The sequence below is a fragment of the Thunnus maccoyii genome, chromosome 22, assembly GCF_910596095.1.
Source record: "Thunnus maccoyii chromosome 22, fThuMac1.1, whole genome shotgun sequence".
Classification (NCBI taxonomy): Eukaryota; Metazoa; Chordata; class Actinopteri; order Scombriformes; family Scombridae; genus Thunnus; species Thunnus maccoyii.
Window position 1 is genome coordinate 16,639,270 of NC_056554.1, and position 21,174 is coordinate 16,660,443.

At 39.8% G+C, this 21,174-nt stretch overlaps 1 protein-coding gene across 1 annotated transcript; it reads left to right on the top strand.

Annotated features, from left to right (window-relative positions):
* Positions 1-898: 898 nt before the first annotated feature.
* On the top strand, positions 899-20,468 carry kcnj10a (potassium inwardly rectifying channel subfamily J member 10a). The gene is made up of 6 exons (XM_042401064.1): positions 899-1,117; positions 9,766-10,165; positions 10,553-10,764; positions 11,419-11,550; positions 12,244-12,421; positions 18,069-20,468. The coding sequence occupies exons 2-6, from the start codon at positions 9,784-9,786 to the stop codon at positions 18,476-18,478; spliced, it is 1,314 nt and encodes a 437-aa protein (XP_042256998.1). The 5' UTR covers positions 899-1,117; positions 9,766-9,783; the 3' UTR covers positions 18,479-20,468.
* The last annotated feature ends 706 nt before the right edge of the window (positions 20,469-21,174 follow it).

A 21,174-nucleotide genomic window follows, 5' to 3' on the forward strand; every position in this document is an offset into this window, starting at 1 on the left:
AAATTCATCCCACCATCCCAGGGCCAGTTTCTCAGTATAATGGTTGTTACTTGTTACTGGTCATCCTGTGCTGTACCATTCACAGCAGGACCAAGTGTACTCGCCTTCACAGCATCAAGTTCCCCTGCTTGCAGGCGGACATGGCACAGCCTCACACAGATGCGCCGACATTATCCATTCACTGCGTACTGGCCAACGCAAAGCTGAAGGAGCCAAACAGCACGAGAAAAGAGCTCAGTTTTTTCTCCCCCCCTCCACCACCACCCCTCTCTTTCTTTGATTTGTAAATACCTCCGTTTCAGTGAAACAACTTCCAGGCTTGTATCTTATAACCATCAAACATTTACATGAGAAAGTTGACAAAGGCTGAAACAGTGGAGGAGGCCCTCGCAACAAAGAGGCCCATTTATCGCGTACAGTCAGGGAGAGACACGGAGAGGGAGGGTAGGAGGAGAAGCTGGGAGGAGAGTTGAATTAATGAATTAAAAATGTCGTGAAAACAGCGGCCGTCTGAATACTTTTGGGTTTATATAGAGAGGCGTGCAGGAGGGGGGGGGGGGGGGGGGGGGAGGGGGGGGCCTGGAGGAGTGGACACTGCTTCTTTAACTTCTCTCTGTCCGGACACACAGGGCTCCCTCTCTGCTTCAGATGCAAGAAGAAATGCAAACTGTGCTCATCTGATTACATAATGACCCAGTAACTGTGAGCTGGAACCGGCACCACCAGTAGGCTACCAGTGTGCTGGGAGGCATTCACAGACTGCTGCCTCCTCCTCCTCATCATCCATTCCTCTCATCTGACGAATTGCATGCTTTTATTTAGAGTTTTTCTTTCTTTTCTTTTCTTTTTTTTTTTTTTTTTTTTAAATTAGAGGATGCCAACGACATACAGGAGGAGGACTCCAGAAGAAAAAACACACAAACAATGTGATGTCAAAGAGAGAGGTGATGTAAAAACATGCGCGTGACGGAGCTGTCAACAAGTGCGCGTCGTTCAAAACCGTGAAGTGAAAAGTTGAACTGTCTTTTTCACGTGTCTGCTGGACAGTGAAATTAATTAAATCTGCAAGTTTTCGAGCTGTGACTGCAAAGTGAACGTCTGTTAAGTCAACAGGGAGGTAAGAAAGACACACATTTAAAAAAAAAAAACTGTGTTTCATCTTTGTGTTTTGTGTTTCTTCTGTTACAAGTATTACAAAAACAGTCATTTTTCATGTTTTGTTAAACTGCACAGTTTTTGATGCAATTAAAATATAATAGTGCTTCTTATTCACTTACAAACTAACTCACTTACTCACCATACAGCTGTGTTATGGTCATTAGTTTAGCTCAGTGCTGTACATGCTGCAACTGACAATTACTTATCTGTTGTAGTCAGCAATAAAGCCTAACCTTATCTGTTCTGATTTTATCTTCTCTTTTATTTCCTGTTTTGTTATTTTCATATGATACTGTACCATGATGTTCCTATATATAACACCCCCACAATGCACTAGTTTTTGTGTAATTACTGAGATATTTACTAGATCTCTTGTAAGCGTGCATCGAGGAAACACACTGTATATCCTACAACTGGCTTGAGGTTAACTCTCATATTCCAAGAGGTGTTAGGTCTGGTTTCATCTATGTTGTTGTGTTTATAGCGTGGGGGGATACGAGTAGTGCGTACAGTATGACTGCTACCAAGAATTAAGTAGGTCTACATCATTGCATGACAATGGTTCCAGTAACAGAAAACAAAAAACAAACAAACAAACAAACAAAAACAAAACATAGCAACTGCGTTTTGTGGTCCAAGATCACTCAGCGGTAGATGAAAAGATCAGCTAACAGAAGTCCCCGCATCCTGCACCTGTCCTGCATGAATACCCTGATTTGCTAAATACGGTTTTCCTATCAGATTATCATAGTAGTGCAACCAACTTCTGCTGCAGCTGCATGACAAATAGCTCAGCAATTGAAACGACTGTCTTCATTGTAATGGAAAAGATATGAAGAGTTGCACGAAACACAGAGGAAAGAAACAGGCAACATGCAGTCGAAACAAATCCCATCTTCTCATTGAGGAATCAGCACCACAACAGTAAAAAAAAAAAACAGTCAGATTTACAGCAGAGAGACAGGTTATTGGATACTACTGACTTGGAAGTAGATGGTAAAAGTCAACCCTAAATTATTGCCTTGTGGCCAGCAGCTGCTCTCCATTGTTAAATTAAGGTCGTAACTCTGCTACTAATTCTGGGCCAAGGAAGTGGAGGCGAGGGAAGTGTTAGGGAAGTGTTCAATTCTGGGCACAGGCACACTGAGACGTACAGTATGCCAGACCACTACGGCTACTGGTCACATTTACTCCCTGTTGCTAAAATCCAGATTATGTTATTACTATGTAGAAGCAGCCCTGATGCACTTACACTGAATGCACTGCATGCATAATTATGTTTGCTGCCTTGATGACATTTTTCTTTCAAATATTAGACCGTACCGAGGACGAAGTTATACTTGAGAAATTTGTTTAAACAACTGGCAACCCAAGACTTGTTCTCATTTTGAGGTTTCATATTGATGCCACATTACCAATTTATAAATGTTGCAGAAACCATTTGAAACCATGAAAAAGCCACAACTAGCTACAACTTATAAATCTTATACTGTAAAGCATTTATAATTGGTGTAAAAGTGTTTCCTGGATATTTCTGCTGGTTTGCAATAAAGTTGGAACATTATTATCTGTATTTGGTTATTTAATTCTTTAGTGATTCAGTGTATACCCAGTTTAGTAGTGTTAACATTTGCTGTATTTGCTGTTGTCAAGTGATTTTTTTTTCTAGGAAGATCCTCTAGTTTTTAGGTTTTAAGGCCACCAGGGGACTTAGAGGGGCCTTCATAGGGTCCTCATAAGTCCTGAGTTGAAATGATCAAAAGTATATGTACATTAGTTCCCCAGAAGAAGACATGATGAGAAAATATAGAGGAAGAATTACCACTGAACCATGATGTCTATAGGAAGATATAGTGACTAAATGTTTATTTGTAGGTTTGTTTTTGGTGTGTTTATGTTTATCACTCTTGTATTTCTAGTTATGATTGATGAGTTCCAGGTTTAAAGGATGAGTTCACAATTTTTCAAGTCTTTCTTAAAAAAATAGTCAGGTGTGATTTGTTTTTATTTTTTGGTGGGCCCACATCCAGATTTATGACTTTTAGGAGGACACCTATATGCTCTGTTCGTGTTTTCAACAGCTGCCGTCACCATGACAACCATGACACACTCCCCTGAAAGTCACCACATAACACGGTCACTGGTTAAGGTGTTAACCACTGACTGCGTTAACTTCCATCTTTCAGCAGAACGCGTTGTGGTTGCTCATAGTGATGACAGCTGGCTCCTATCAGATTTATCGATTTTACTTTAGTTAATCAATCAATTTGTTTATTATCCACGCCAACCATTTTACGCAAGTTAAACTGTGCTCAGCAAGAAGCATTCACCTGGTAAAGTTTCTTATAATGTGGAAAACAAAACGTAGCCTATAAGTTGGCAGTGCAGCTATAGTCTATCTTGTGATTTTATACTGTTATCTTCAATTGGAAAGTAGCCCATATTCTGCCAATTAACCTGCTTTGTCATTGTGTACGCACTAAAAGTAGAGTTTGTGGCTAAATATTGTGTAAACTGTGTGGTCAGACAGCCACTATTCACCCTGTTTGACCAGCCACTGGGTTTGACCCCTCTGTTTAACTTGAGACCATCAGTGTGGATACCGCAACGAGATTCAGCGTTTCATCTCAAGCAAGACATTTAAAAAGATTAATTTCAGAGAAATAAGTGAGGAAATGTTAGTGTTTGTTGTTGGCAACACAATTTAATTTATACATAAAGACCAGACGAATATATACTGTGTTCAACATAAGATAATTTAAGACTTTTAAGAGGACACCTAAATGTTCTGTCACCACATAACACGGTCACTGGTTAAACCGAAACACCAGTGGGCATGCTAACCTCAGCTAGCCGCTGTAACTTTCCACTCTGGCATCGCACGCCGACAAAAACTGAATAACAGTTAGTAACCGTCGCGAACTGAAAGACGTTTTTGCAAGGAAGGAGGACTGTGTATTTTGCCTCCATCACTTACATTGAAAGTGAATTATGAAGTGATCTCTTAATGACCAGTATGAACAGGAGGAATGATTACAGCAAGAAAAACATGTGTCCATGTTCATTTGGGCACCTGACTGTAGTTTTAGGACAGACTTAAAAAAGTGTGAACCTGTCCTTTAAGCTTACATTACAGAACATATATTCCTCTGTAGGCTGATCAAATTGTACCAGCTGGGCTTGTGAAACCTTTTCAAAACCTGTAGGAGAAATCTTAAGAATATATGTCAGTAAAGACAAAAACAAGGCTGTTTTCTCTGTAGCCTTACCTACACCTGACAGTGTATCTATACACAAAACACTGCCAAAGAAGGGGCTCTCTCTTAATGAGATTGTCTGAAATCATTCACCGTCTGAAGAGACAATGACACAACAGCAGCTCATTTGTATGGCAGTGTGCGGTGCTTAGTTTGGCTGCAGTAAGTCCGTGCTTTTAACATCTTGTGTTGGCTGCGCAGATGCCTTCTTGGCATGGCTTGTGTTGATGTTTAGACAGTCCTTTCAGTCCGGTGCAGAGGCTGCCATGGTGTGGACAGTGGTCACAGCCATTCAAGTTGTGTTGTATTGAGTCTTTTCAGTGAGGTGTACTGGCTTCTTGGGGGTTCTTTATGGATGTGGACACTGGACAGGGGCGCTGTGTGGAAGGGATTACTCTCTACTCTGGAATACTAATGACTGTCTTTTGTCACCGATCTGTTTCTTCCTCCTTCACTCCACATACCCCTTCCTCTTTTCTCTCTCCTTCATCATCCATTCCTCTCCCTCTTCTTCTTTCACTCCTTTTGTCACCCGATGCTCAATTCTCTCTCAATCCTCCCCTCAAAACCAATTATTCTCTCTCTTCTTCTCCCCCCCCCCCCCCCCCCCCCCCCCCGGGTCTCTGCCCCCTCACAATGTCAAGCACCACATACTCATACATGATCAAACACAGTCACAAACACACACACACACACAGCACTTGCACACACTTCGACGCTCCGTCCCGCTCTCCTCTCCCCGTCTAACGTGCTCTCTCTTTCACTCACTCGCTCACCCAGTCGTATTTTTCAATGGTGGCTTTTGTCCCTTTCATCTCCTCGAAAACAAAGGATTCTTGTGCACACAGGACAGAGGGAAGGAGAGGGATGGAGAGCCGGACGGAGAGGAAGAGATCCTAACCTTGAGTGTGGTCGTCCAATGAGTGGAAAAAGTCATATTTCAAGAGAGGGAAACCAGTGAGAGCAATACACTTGTTTTGGCTCTAGTAACACAGTTTTATACATTTAGCACACTTAAAGGGAACAACAAAAGGTTTTACTGTAGTTTCACTGCTTTCATTAACTACGCTTCCAGATGCAGCAGGCAGGTCTTTTCAGTGAAAAAGCTCAATAAAATCCACTGTACGCTACCTGCCCATCACCAAATGACAGACAGTCAAAGTTTTCCACTAGCTGGTGAAAATAATGAAGCATTTAGCAGCTTAAGTCCAAGATATTTCCCTCAGGAGTTTGTGGAGACTAAAACAGAGATAAAAGGAGAGTGAACGATGAGCAATAGCAGGCTGCGTAGTGAAAGCAGCATGTTAGTAGAGCAGCAGCAGCAGTTTCAGTACTCTGTCTGTGTCTATACCACAGACTGTATATAAAGCGACATGTATATATATTTATAGCAAGGTGTGATGTCGCTCATTGGTTTGCATTGGAGCTGGTTTGAAGCTCATAGTTGCAGCTTAATTGGCAGACAGTATCTAGTGGCCGTCGGTGGCATTGCACTTTAAGCTACTTCTGCATTCGCTTCAGCCTCAAGTCGTGGTAGTATAAACAGGATGTGTACGATTGCACATAAAACAGAGGAAAATAGACCTGCTGTGCTGCCCCCAAGTGGCCAAAAAATCAATCATTACAGCTTTAAAGAGCAGGAAGAAATGGGCTAAGGAGTTCAATAGACAGGGTAGGGAAATTGGAAAGTATGAGAGATGGATTAACATATTGTTGGATGTGATGTTTTCATGGAAAATATTGACAAAAAGGAAAATATAGAATAATGCCAGCCTTAGCCTTTAAATAGTTAATGATGAAATTAATATAATGTATGAGCAAATGCTGTCTGTTGTGTGTTGTGTGTAAGGGCCTGGTTTTGCAAAACTTTCCTTCGCACAATAAACGGTATTGTATTACGCTCTCACTGTTCAGAAAGGTCTATATGTTCAATACACGGGTGTGTGTTTACTGTATGTGTAGGCAGGAGCTCTGTAAGGTTCAGAGTTCAGCTGGAGATGGACACGGCCAATCACATGCACCTCCTCTTGACCCCGCCTCCCTCTCCTCTCTCCCCCTCTACATCTTAGTATTCAGAGCACAGACATCAACACAGATCTCTATTCATTCACTCAGTGTGAGCTCCGGCATGGAGAGAGGAGAGAGAAGGGGTCAGAAAGGACAGGAAAGGACAGAGCGTATCAGATCGCCTCAATTCTTAGGCTTTTGTTTGTGTTGTTTTGTTTTTGGTTTTGTTATATTTGCTCCGGAAAGCAGAGGCAGCTTGAGACAAAAGGCCCATTTAGTTAATAGTGAGTGAGAGCAAGAGAGAAGAAAAGAAGAAGAAGGATGTGGAGGAAGAGAAACTACAGCCCAGATGAGGGTAAAAGTGTTCGGCGTGCACACGGGACGACCCATAGAGCCTCAATAAGTGTCCATGGCACCCGGGGCTGGAGCGGGGACTTCTCATTCAGTCAATATACTGGTGACACAATAAGATCCATAGACAATGAGACCGATCCATCGCATGACACATCCTTTCTTTGACAAAGGCACTCACTTAACACTTGACAATGACAAGCACTTAGCTTGAATGATGAAAGTTTAGTTGCATGGGAATGATAAGTCGGACATATTTAACATCAAGAATGGGGTTTGATGGTATTTTAACAAATTTAAATTCAATATCAAACCGAATTTGAATCCATTTGAATGCCTTATTGAATCTTAGTAGGTTCATCTTCCAATATTTGCAAGTTACTAAAGGCTAAAATAACCACAACTCATGTTTAATCACTTCTTGGTGGCTGAGAATCTAGAAATACTACAGTTTTTAATAGCAGCCTAATTAATGTTCACAACCTGAAAATGAGATGAGCAGCATAATATAAAATGTTAATTATATGTATCTGACAGCTATATCCTACTGTGGTTCAGTAGCTACTTACTCCAAATACTGAAGGCCCTGATTCAGAACTATTTAATTTAATTTATTTATTTATAAGGACAACACACATTAATCAACGCTTCTGTAAAATATGCCAGCGTTAGCCAGCTGGCTAATTTTCAACCTATAATACCAAACCTATAAAGTGATAAAATTTACAGAACAAAGACAACAAGACACAATAAACACAGCAACGGCAACAGCAACGAAACAATAATCCTCAAGACAGAACAGAAGCCATGCAGAGCAACAGGAAACCGCAAAACATCAGCACATTAATACAGAGACAACAAACACCAATTAGGCACATATAGTCTTGCAAGCGAACACAAAGCAACAAAGCACTTGTTAATCTTGATAAAATGTTACAAGATGCAATCATGGGTTAGTAAAATGGTAATATATACCAAACAAATAGGATAATAAAATAAAATAGGAGATATTCCGTGCATACCATAGCTATAATAAAATGAGCAATATACTATGTAGATTAGAAAAGTTCACGTCTGACTTTTCAGAAGCCGGGCCTTGAGACTTTATGTGAAGGCGTGGTAGGTGTTACAGTTTCGTAATTCGTATATTTTCGGTTTGCACAATTAAAGGCTGCAAATGAATCAGTGTGCTCTAGTTCCTTATGTTTAGTTGTAAGTTAGTTAGTTACTTCAGTTTGTAAGGTGCGCCATCATTGAGAAAACAGAAAAGCAAAGTTGATCAGGTAAAAAAATTAATTGGGAGATTCTTACATTGATATGAGCTGATCAGCTATATCATCATCAGAGAAGAGTCACTGTTCTATGAAACTACAAAGACACACAAAGTGGTGTAACAGAGAGACGTGTCTTCTGAATCACAAACAGTCTTTGTCTGAACACAGACATAAGCTGCAGAGAGCACATTAAGCAGAGAGTCATTATTGAATTAACATTAATTAGCAACAGCTGATCTAATCTGCCTCCAGTGATGATCGTCAGTGTAACCAGCAACACTGGCTAAAAATGAGAGGCCTGCTACCTATATGTTTTCCATTGCTTTTTGCTAAGAGATAAAATGTTCGATAAGAAATTCACTTGTGTCATAACTTAACAAATCTGGGTATTTCGCCAAAATGGAACCAGCTATTGGGACTCATTCCCGAGTATATGAACACCCGAACATTACACCCATGGGCATCAACAAGCTGCTAAAATTGCTCTTCAGTAAGTGCCTCCAAAAGATTTTGGAACCCGGCTGCAGGGATTTGTTCCCATTCGGCTACAAGATCATTAGTGAGGTTGGGCACTGATGTTGGGCGATAAGGCCCGGCTCTCAGTTGGCGTTCCAATTCATCACAAAGGTGTTGGCTGTCAACAGGCAAACAGGAAACTGTTGCCACAAAGTTGGAAGCACACTGTTGTCTAAAATATCATTTGATGCTGTAGCATTAAGAGTTACCTTAACTGGAACTAAGGGAACGAACCATAGAAAACAGCCACAAACCATAAGTACACAAAATGCAGTGAACCCCTCAGTACACTAAGTTTAGCTATATAGTGTAAGTAATTCTTTTGGTATAGTTCTCTGAGGTTAATAACTTCCTGGAAGCTAGATCTGACTGAATTAGCACAGAAATGCTAATTATTGCTTTCAACTGCTATTTACTACCTCTATTATTGAAACAATAACAAAGATAAAACTATACTATACTAAAATATACTATCCCTTTAGTTAAAACAAGCTACTCTTTATGATTGGACTACATGTCTGCTTTTCACTTGTGCTGCAAATGCATAAAAAAATGCTAAATGTAGGTCTTTATTCAAATAAAAACAGGCAAAAACAGCTTTCAGCAAATTGGACTAGGGTGATCTAACACCAGAAGGGGATCCCAGAACCTTTGATTTAAATTTAAAGACTTCTTTTCTTGTTTTCTTTCGTTTGGAATAAGGAACACTAGTGTTTCCTCATCTTGATTCAGTAGCTGTGTTGTGTAACCGACACGTGAATGAGCCAGCACCATCACACTTTTAATGTGAAAGAGCAGCTGTGCCTTCATGCTGAAAGGGGGCTTTTATTTTGGCAAGGCCAGCTGCCTCCAGTGAAAAGAGAAGGGGGCTTAAATGGACCACCGTGGACAGCCACAACACTGTCCAGTTAGAAAATGTGCTTGGTGTGTCACGTTTCTAATCCCCTTCTTCTTCTTCTTCTCTGGCCCTCGTCATCTCCCTCTAATCCTAAATGTTCTGCTCTGTCATTTTTCTCATTCATGTGGTCATCAAATGTTCTTACTTTTCTTCTTTTTCACACATCTTGCACCTTTTCTGCTGGTCTCACCTGCTGTTCACATCATCTTACTGCCAATGCCCTTTTTTTCCCCAGATATTGCCTGTCTTTGTCTTTTCCTTCTTACTCTCCTTACCTCCTGATGACTCCTCTTTCTGTCTCCAGCCTCCTGTAGAGTCAGCTATGACCTCGGCCACTCCCCCCTCCTCAGAAGGCTCCTCTCCTCAGAAAGTCTGCCACTCCCAGACACAGACTGACATCACCAAACCCCTGCTGGGCTCCACAGCGGGGACTGGAAGTACTGGTGCAGGTGGAGGAACAGGAGCAGGAGGGGTCAGCGCTCTCCGGAGAAGGCGCCGTGTCCTCTCCAAAGATGGACGAAGCAATGTACGCATTGAGCACGTAAGCGGGCGAGGGGCGCTGTACCTCCGTGACCTCTGGACGACTTTTCTGGACATGCAATGGCGTTACAAGTTGTTCCTGTTCTCTGCCACCTTCGCTGGGACCTGGTTCCTGTTTGGAGTGCTTTGGTACCTGGTGGCAATGGTGCATGGAGACTTACTGGGTAGGAAGGAGGGATGGGTGGAGGATGATAGAGATCTGTATTGCACAGACAGTGGAAAATAGTTAAAAAGTCTATGAAAAGTGTCACTTATTAACTGTATTAACCTCTAATAGCAACCAGTAGAGCATATGTACAGCTTGTCCTCACCCCTCTCTTCCCCTCAAGCAACAATGGCCTGTGATTAACACAAAAACTCACGTTTTCGCAATAGAGACATGGAAGCACACAAGTACTTTTTTGTATAAACGATAAAGAAAGACACATTGGAATACAGTTTTGCATTGTAGTAAGAGCATGAGAAAGCCCTGGCAGAACACTGAGAGAGGGAACAAAATGTTCTTGCATAATTTGTTTACACCAAACCCTGATCTTCTCTTCTTCCTCCAGAGTTTGACCCCCCCTCCAACCACACGCCATGTGTAATGGAGGTGAAGACCCTGACAGGAGCCTTCCTCTTCTCTCTGGAGTCCCAGACCACCATAGGCTATGGTTTCCGGTGCATAACTGAAGAGTGTCCTGTCGCGATTGTCCTACTCATCTTTCAGCTGGTCATCACCATGGTGATGGAGATCTTCATCACCGGCACCTTCCTTGCAAAGGTAGAAATTATTGTCTAACCAATGAACAATGTGTCTTATACATTTGATGTATAAACTACTGTATGAACTCAGTATGAACTATAAAACTGAAGAAAGCATCAATAAGAAATGTCAAAGGAAGAATCCCCTTTACCATTAATAAAAAACTAAACATATTTTGTCATTTGATTATGGTTTATTTTATGTAGGTATAGTATTTTTTAATCTGTAGCTTTATATTGCAATAATTTACATAGACTACAATGTTGGGCCAGTGCACTGAACATGTTTCTTTCATATAAAAAATTATCCTTCTCACTTCACCCACGCATACAGGTATCAATAGCTTCGACTCACCTCCTGGTTATCAGTTATGATTACAGATTCTCACCGCCCTCCCATCTTATCTATCAAAAGCATGTTTATCTCAACAGCTTTCTCCTCACATCATCTAAAAACCTTTCTTTTATCTATATGCACCCGTACTTTCTCCCATCGCTCCGCTCTTCTATTCTGAACACTTATCTTAGAATAGATAAGTGAGAAAGAGGAGATCAAAAGCACTTGATTAGTTTAAAGTATGTCGTACCAGGAAATGTTGTATACTGCATGCATTTTTACCTTTTTTTTTTAAAATCTTTTTTCTTTTAACCTTGTTCTTTTCTACTTTTGCAGGTTGCTCGTCCAAAAAAGAGAGGCGAGACGGTAAAATTTAGTCAACATGCTGTTGTGTCAAATCACGAAGGGCGACCCTGCCTCATGATCCGAGTGGCCAACATGCGCAAAAGCCTGCTGTTAGGATGCCAGGTAAAGGGACTAAAACTGCTTTTGGACATGATTGGTTTCTACAGGATTGGAGGTGTGATTTTTTTTTTTTTTATGTGCTATTCAACTTTAATTCCATTTGGAGCTCACATGTCTGTACTTATCCCCCATCTGCAATATTAACTACAATTCAAAATATCAACTGTTTGTGTATCTTTGAAGAGCTCTATTATTTCCATCTGTTCTGCACAGTTTGGTTAGATGCAGTCATCTAAGATGGATATTAATCCACTGACACTGACATACTGTCTTACCTGGAAGGCCATACAGTGACGAAAGGCGACAGAAAAGCTTTTATGAGAAACATAAACTCAATAAAGGTTCCACTGAAATGTCATGAACTGTACACGTAAGCATTCAATCTACACTATAGCCTTCCTTCTTGTAACTGACTGTGATGACAGTATGTTTGCACAAGGTTGCAAAAGATGTTTCTTTTATGAGTCACGTCCTGTTAATATAGACCTTTCATGTCTTTTGAGTGGTTTCTTCATTGTAATAGTGTCGCTGGTGTGAAATATAGTTAACAACAAACACACTGAAGGAACAGCTTAGAAGCACATCGCTATTGATGAAGACATTGGCCGTTGCAGGTATTAAACCTGGGGCCTTTTGGTTACAGGATGCCTTCTCCAACCTCTTGGCTACATTTACTGACTCCATCTTGGCTCCCAGGTGACGGGGAAGTTGCTTCAGACGTCCTTGACAAAGGAGGGCGAGACGGTGCGGCTGGACCAGCGGAACGTACCTTTCCAGGTGGACACGTCCAGCGACAGCCCCTTCCTCATCATCCCACTCACCTTCTACCACATCATTGATGACAACAGCCCCCTCAGAGCCTGGGCTGCAAAAGGTAGATCACGGCTCTAATGTCAAGTTTCACAGGCAAATAAGAAACAATGCTCTTTAAAGCATATGGCTGGTGATTTTCTATATATTTCTTATTGTAAATAAATCTTGTGTGCAGAGTCAAACCAACAATAAATTGATCCTATTACAAGTATTGTGTGTGTATCCAGAGCCTGACATATTGTATTCCTCTGTGCCAAACACCTCTGTTGTTGATCAAAAACTATTAAAATCACAACAATGAGCCCTACCGTTGCACCGTTGCACTGGGTGACATGTTCATTTCGACATGAAGATTAGGGTCACGGTAGTTTGTTTAGAAACGGCTGCATATCACAACCTCCTGACTTTGTACTACACTGTAAATTTCAGTACAAAGCTACAGTGCATTCATCTGTTCCTTCAAAGAATATAACATTTAAACAACTGCCTTTCCTTTTTTCCCCCAGTTGTAGTATTTTTTTTTATAAAATAGTAGATTTCTTATCTAGAAGTGAAAGTCTTCATACGCATGAGTCTGTATGTACATCCAGTAGGTGTATTGGTATGTATGGTCATGTGCTGCGTGCTCAGCTGCCTCTAAACAGTCTAGAGTAGGGCTGGTTTGGCACTGGAGGAGAGAGTTTCTCTGGCTGGAATGTGTGTGAGAGAGATCGCCAGTGACACCCCTCATTAGAGCACAAATGCTGTACAGTCCGGGGTGCTGACACGTAGCCTGCACAGATCCACTTACAGTGGCACGGACCTCTCAGCACTGGAAGCCACATCAGTACTGACGGACTCTGATCGCTGCTTGATTTACTCTCATCTTCTGTAGGCTGCTTCTTTTTTTTCTCTTCTTGGATGGATTTGACCCTCTCAGTTTTCTGATTTCTTCCTTTCTTTTCTTTTCCTGATCTTCTCAAATTACTATTTGCCTACATGTAACTTTCATCTCTGTGTGTATTACTGGTTTTACTTGCCATTACGCTCTTTGCATTCCTTAGAAAACTCTCTTATTAATCTTGAATTTCGAGTTAAATTAGTTATATTTAAGAGATTGTGTTACAGCTCACATAATACTTTCCATAGTTCTTCAGTAATTACTGCTAGGTTGATCCCTGTCATAAATCCAATAAGTGGTATTACAAACCACAAAGGCCTCATCAGGGTGCCATTTTATTCTCGGGTAAAAGCATGTTGCAAACCTGCAACAATGCAATCCTGCACAGGATAAGCAGGTATAGATAATGAGTAGATGGATGGATGCCTTCAATGAATGCTTTACTTCTTGGTCATAAATTGATGACAATACATTATTCTGTACTTATCGGTTCCCTGCACAGAGGTTTAGGGCTCCCTGCAAAGCTTCTCTTATGTTCACGCCATGTAGCATGTGTAAAGGAACATCAGCGCGGTCAGGAACATTGAATTCTGGCTTTTAGTGCAGCAGTGTGTGAATCTTCTTGGCATAATGTGACTGTGAAGAAGTGAATCAGAAGACCAGAACACTGTGAGTGGCATCATTTCAGTCTAAATCACTGAGCTACAACCATGATGTTGAACATACTGCACCACACAGACACAGACACACACAAGCCTGACTGTGAAAATCAAACGCTGTGAGAAACACCTCTGATGACTCATTCAAAGACCTTTTTATTTCCTGGAGAGGTGAGGTGAGCAATGATAGAACTCAAAACCTTTGTTACTCAGACTTGTCTCACTAATATGATTCATTTTTGTCATTTTATCCACTCTGTTCTATTTATGGAGACAAAAAAAAGCACACACACGCAAAAGACAGATTTCTCTCATACTTGTCACCTTTTCTTTGCCTATATTAGAAATTACATCTTTTAAAATAAAATAATGCCTTAATGACCAAAAAAGACAGAAGTATCTGACCTTTTCTCTTCAAAAATGTTTATTTTTTACAATAATATGTTCAACAGCATGTAATATATCCACTTTTTAAGTCATGACTGGACTGGACACAATGTTCAAACAAGTGGACACAAAGCTTAAGTCAAGCCGATATCTGCAATAACCAAGATAAATGCCTTATATCCTCAATTTCATTGACGAAAGGGGCAGTTTTTATTCTTTTCTACACTTCACTTCAAAGGAGTTTATCTTGTTGGGAGAATTTTTCATAATGCTATAAAGCCCGTAAATCCCCTTTAAAGCCCCTTTAAATGTGTGATTTATGATTTTGGGCTATATAAATGAAACTGATTTGACTTAAATAGAATAATTTTCTATTGAATTTTTGAAACTATTGAGACAAACAAGGTGTGGATGCTGAAGTGTCAACTATCAAACAAGTCCAAAGGGGCATAGACTGGCAAGCAAAAGTCCAAAAAATGCAGGCAAGAGTGAAAAAACTAGGGGAGCTGATGAGGGAATTAGGGGGTGTACAGGTGAGTGTGGGAACCAGGTTATAGGGAATGGGAATACAGTGGAAAAAGGCTCTCCAAGCTGGTCAGTCAAAATTCTCAGAACAACCGGAAGGGAGAGGTCGGATACAAGAAAGTGAGAGAATTTTATGTCCTCTATAAATGTATGAATACAGGCTCTCAATGGCATAAAGGTCTGAAATGATAGGACTGGCTGGGAGATAAATAACAGATAAAAATGTCCCTAAAAGATCCCTGCGTAAATACGAAAAATCCCTGCATAAAAGAAGACGGAACCCTTCGCACCGCCCACAATAGGCCAACATAAAGAAATCCCTCAACCAAGTTTGTCGCAGTGCGTACAAGCAGTTGCGAAACCTGGTGTTTTTTTCCCTGGTGGGAGCGGTACTGGGTCTGGGTTAGGGTAAGGACTGTTTAGACAGATGACCGAGTCTGCATTCTGAGTGAGGCCTGTTGATGCAGGTGTGTGCTTGTTTGAGTGCATATGTCTTCAAGCGTGTCTTTTGTGTAATGTGGGTTGTGTGTTGAGGAAGGATGACTATAGTCTATGTGTTTTTTTGATCTATAAACATCTCTGAATGAAAAACTTGTGTGTTTGTGTATTGTGTGGGTGTGTACAATTTTCAGAAATGAGTGCTGTTAGTGTGTTTGTGTGTGAGGGTGTGTGTGTGTGTGTGTGTGTGTGTGTGTGCGTTGTTGAGATCCGGTCAAGTGTTTTTGAAATAAAACAGTAAGTGGGGAGTTTTTGTGTTTTGGAAATTTCAGGATGTGTATGTGCTTGTTCGCAATGAGTGTGTGTTTGTGTGTCTGTGCTTAGCCACACTTGACTGCCATTTACTGAATAAATCAATCTGAATTTCTTTAACTTTAAATTGACCACCGACATACAATGGGTAGATAAAACACAGTGATTCAAACACCTCATGGAAAACAACATGTGAAAACTAACAAAGCCACTGCCACTTAAGTGACTATGACTCACACAGGTGGCGAAAACAGTTGCAACACTGAATAATATTTTCATACTTAAAGCGGATCAAATGACTACGTGGGGAATGTGTCACTTGTAGTGACAAACCCCAAGAGAATTACTACCCAACTCTGCTCTCCTCTGTACACTACCTGCTCATCTGAAGGGCCATATTTTTTTTTTTCAGGAGTTGGTAGAGACCAACCAAGAAGCCTGAATATCTGAATATCTTACTTACATTCGTCAGGTGGCCAGAAACACGACTCCAAATTAATGCTAATGTTGCCCCGAGATTCAGAGGTTTTATTTTATACATACACAAACAATTATGTAGTGAAATGTAAGGTGGCATACTGTGATCAATGAATATTAATAATTAGAATAAGAGTAAAAAAATAGAATTAGAAAAAAGAAATAAAAGAAAAATGTAAAGACAAGAAATATATAATGAATATATGCATATGTACAGGTAATAAAAATGTGTGTATATTTGGTGGGCATTATATTAAACTGTACATATGCAAATATTCAAATGGTCATGGCAACGCAAAGGATTCAAAGGGGGCAATGTGCTAGACTTGTGGCTGCAGAGACGTTTGCCAGAGCGTAGAAGATGAAATAGTCTGTTGCAGGGATGGTGAGGACCCTTCATAATCTTTCTGGCTCTGGTTCTGCAGCCTCTGGGGCCACATGCAGAAAACTGTGTAGATTCATGACTAAAACTGTGTGTACGCACAAAGCCAGAAACATACATACACATTCCTTTCATCAGATTTATAAAGCTGTGCGTATGCATGGTTCTGCTTTATGAATCTCAGTCAGTCATTCAGTCCTCATTTCCACTCCCACAATGAGCTGTAAATGGATGAAGACATGTGCTGAACCAGCTGTTTCCATATCAATGGAAATCTGCTCCACCAGTCTTTATACCTGTCAATGAAACAAATGGGAAAGAAGAAATAATGCAGTTTAAACTTTTGTGTTGCACCGGCGAGGTTCTCCAACAGTCAGAAGAGCTGTTATTACGGACAGCTGTACAGCTCTTTATAGTGTCCATAACATTAATTCATTACATTGACCTGTAAACCATCTCAAATGTAATCAATGATATGTTTGTAGCTAAACCGACTTTACAAGATGTGTCACAACTAAGGATAAAATAAAAAGAACTTTAACAGCAAATTAAAATTTTTACTCCCATGTAGGCTAAATTAAAAGAGTGATAAAATTAATCTCACAAAAATCAACATTATGTGTGTAAATGGTTGTGTAATCGCTGTGTAAACACAAAAAAAATCAAACAATCAGTGCTGCAAGATTCTGTCTTTCATCTTATATTTCACCTCCGCCTCAACACATCACCCTCAGATCTCTTTAGAAAAACATGTGTACGCCTGGTCTGAAGAATGTGTCAGGTGCGCACATTGTCACCGCACATTCTGTGTTTATAAACACCAGTGTATGTGTGGGAAATGGTGCATGCATGGTTTTTGTGTGTATGCATCATTTATGCATCTGGTCCCTCATGTATAAATCCTCATGCAGAGTGAAGATGTGATCTTACACTACTCTTTGTAGGGCTTAATGGCCCTGAACAGAGTACTTCACATAGCAGTTGGTGATGCTCTGATGGTGAGACTCTGAATTTCTTAATTTGTGGTAAAGGTGTTACCTTGCCTTTCTTGTCAAGATATCTGTGCTTTTGGAACATGTCAGATTCTCGGTTTGCTAGCATTTGCCATAACAACTTTGTAAGATGAGTCAGTCACTGTTTCTCCCCGGGTACCGCAATTAACGGTGTTCTTCAATTCAAATAATGCAGGTAACGGGAACCTGTGAGTAATCCAATGCATCATCCTCCAACAACTCATGCTATCTTGGAGCCTGTATACATGAGGAGTAGGAGGCCAGAAGTGCATAAATGTATTGATTGACAGCCATGAGTTCACACCTCTGACTTTGCCCTTCTCTGATTGGTTAGAAGGGCAAGGCTTGCCAAAAGCTTGAGGAGGGAATCTCTGCACTGCTGCCAGAGCTGTTCGATGACCTTGGGTCACACCTCTCCACATTAATGTCGAAGCATATTTCTACCATTAATATAAGAAAAAAAGATACATACTCTAGCTTTGTAGTCCTTTTTCATGAAGTGATTACTTATGTTTTTGGCTGATATGATGGATTGTCATTCTCAAGCAGGTTTTCTTTTTCTTAAGTTAATGGGCTAAAACATGAAAAACTACTGGCATGTTTTTGTTTAACCTCATGTCTCTTCCGTTCTCCAGGTGGTGACTGGACAGACCCAGAGCTGTCTGACTTTGAGCTGCTGGTGATCATGAGTGCCACTGTGGAGCCGACCTCTGCTACCTGCCAGGTCCGAACATCCTACCTTCCAGATGAGATCCTCTGGGGCTATGAGTTCCCCCCCGTCGTCTCCCTGTCCCCCTCAGGAAAATACGTGGCTGATTTTGCCTTCTTTGACAAAGTTGCCAAAACCAAGACCCAGCCCCTATTCAAGCAAGCCCTACCGCCAAGCCCGCCATCGCAGGCGTCCCGTTACCACGGTAGCAAAGAAGAAGGGACAGACCCGGAGAAGATGCGACTGGAGGAGAGCTACAGAGGGGAAGAGAGGGGGCGAGAGAGGGGGCGTATCAGAGATAGCAGCCCACTGAGTGTGCGTATAAGTAATGTGTGAAGAAAGAGAGGAGACAGGAAGAGGTTGCGGAAAAGTTGATGTGAAACTACATTCTCACAACCCCCACACATACACACACAACACTCCACCTACACATATAAAAACACCTGGGTGCCCTATCACCGAACCCACCAACTATACACAGAATCAGTTGCCAATCTGCTACTGTAACCACAAGTTTGTAGAGAATATACTGATAATGTCTGTGTTTTTGAAGGCAGCACATTACAAACCCGACATGTACAAATGTAAAGTACATCGAGTTATCTATAGAGACATTTTCTTAACTTATATTTATTTTTCTTTTTGGAGAGGACTTGATCTACTGTAACTGGCAGATGCTTAAACACTGCAAAAATCTCCATCTTCTCAAGACTAATCCCTGTATATACTTGAGTTCTTAAACAATATTTTCTCAATATAAGGGTATAAATCTGGAATATCAGTGTGTTTCAATAGAAATCAACTTGTTCCAGGAAATTTTTATAAATGTGTGTATTATCCTGAAGCAAGAGAGACTAAGACTAGAATCAAGACACACTAGAGTCAGGAAAATCAAACTGGATTCCAGAAAATCAAACTTTAGGAGCTGAATTACAGACAAATTGACTTGATAAGAAGTCGATTTTTGCAGTGAAGTTGAAGGACTGATGTGGATGTTAATCACTGAATCGCAGTACTGTTTTTTTTCCCTTTTTAAAAAATAATTAATAAAATACCTGCAGAGGTGCCGAAAAATACTGGAAACATGTTATTTTTTTAACAAAGAATTTCAAAGGAATGTATCATATTTTATGTACCCAATAGTTTCTAACAGCTTGTTGCACCTGAAAATACGGTGCTCTTTGATATGAATGTCTTGTTTATTGGGGTAAATATTTTTAGTAATATTACTAAAAGCACTTTAACATGAAGCAAAAGTGGCATTTCAGAAAAAGGGAATAACTGAACTAACTCTGATACTTAATGCACTGTAACAAATGATTAAATCTTGTGGTTATGTTTGACGTGTGTGAGTGTGTGTATGCTTGCAAATGAGTAATTTTAGTGTATATGATTTTTATGAGTATAATAATATGGTTTGTATGAACCTTTTTGTGAACTGTATTAAATGTCATGTACAGTATGTGTATTCAATGTGCGTGTTCCTCTGTACAGAATGTATAAAATATCTTTTCCTTCATTCTTGATTTCTTTGTCCTGACATTTAATACCCTGCATTTTCAAATGCCACGTTAATTATTGTTAATGCACAATGTTGTTGCTTTGTCGCTGTCATTTTTTTCATACAGTCATGAACGTGCCTGTGGATTCTGCCAATATGTGTTTGATCAACTGCCTTTTTGTATTAGATAAGTATGTATATTAGGACAAAGAACTCATTTTTTTCCATTTTTTTCTTTTCACATGGAAACAGGCATCAAAATTAAACCACGTTATGGTACTTGTTCAACGGAAATAATGAAATGCCTGGGTTAATGGTGACGAAAAATCCAGTTTTGTTGAATGGGTCATCTAAATATTTAAATAAAGAAAGATGAACAATAGAAAAAAAGAAATAAAAAAAAAAGATTGCTAGAAATTTTCCTATATTTAACACTGTTTTTGTTTGAATGCCAACAAAACATGCTATTAAAAATGAGCATATATTAATTTTGTACTAATTTCCTAAAGTTCATTGCCAATGTTTTAAAAAAAACCTATATCATCAAGTCTTGGTTTAAGGCAATCAAGGACTTGAGTTCATTTTTATCAATTCCATAACCTATTTTAATGTTGTGCTCTAGATTATGAGACTTTAGTGATACTATTAAGATGAAACTTCTTCTTTGAATGAAACTTCAGAAACCCCCAAGGAAATATTCTCAGTAACTGAAAATATATCAGTTTCAATCTGGCAAGAGGTTGTGCTTGTTTATTCTGTATAGCCTATACTGTATATGGATCACTCATAATACTGCAAGCTCATTGTTCTAACTGCTATTGTACTTTTTAAGTGCCTCTTTTAATAAAACTATTATTTACAAAATGTCTATATATCTGTGCGTGAAACAAAATAATTCCTGTTTGACTATACAGTATGAATGTTAAAAAAAGGCTGAAAATGGAAGCAAACATGACTTACAAAACATAACCTGGGCCAGCAGTCTGATCAATTCGATTCAGGCTTGACTGCTTATCCTTGGTATCCTGGATGTTCAGATCTGAATTTTGCATCAAGAATCAATTAGGATCTGAATTCGACCAGGCAAATTTAAACAGATTTTTTGACTTGACTTGAATTTGATCTTTTGATCTGAATTGAGCTTTATTGAATTTGATCAATTACATAGTGTATACAGTTTATATAGTTTTTAAAACACAATTTGAAATTGACTTTTGAAATTTTCAAAGAGGGTAATCCAAACCACACATTTACGTTTAGATGGTTTTAAGAGTGAAATATTTCTGTATTATAAATACAGTGACACAATTAGGAATTCAGTTACCTGTAAAATTTAAACCTTTATTTGATTTAATAAAAAACAGTACCTTAAATTATACAAGCTTTTAGTTGCGTTCATTTCAGATATACCAACACTGAAATGTCCAGTATCTTCAGCATTTAGTACAACTGTTTGAAAATCCCCCCTCTGTTTACCAAAATGATTCCTGTTATCAGATTCAAGTTTATACCATGCTTTGTACACATGTGA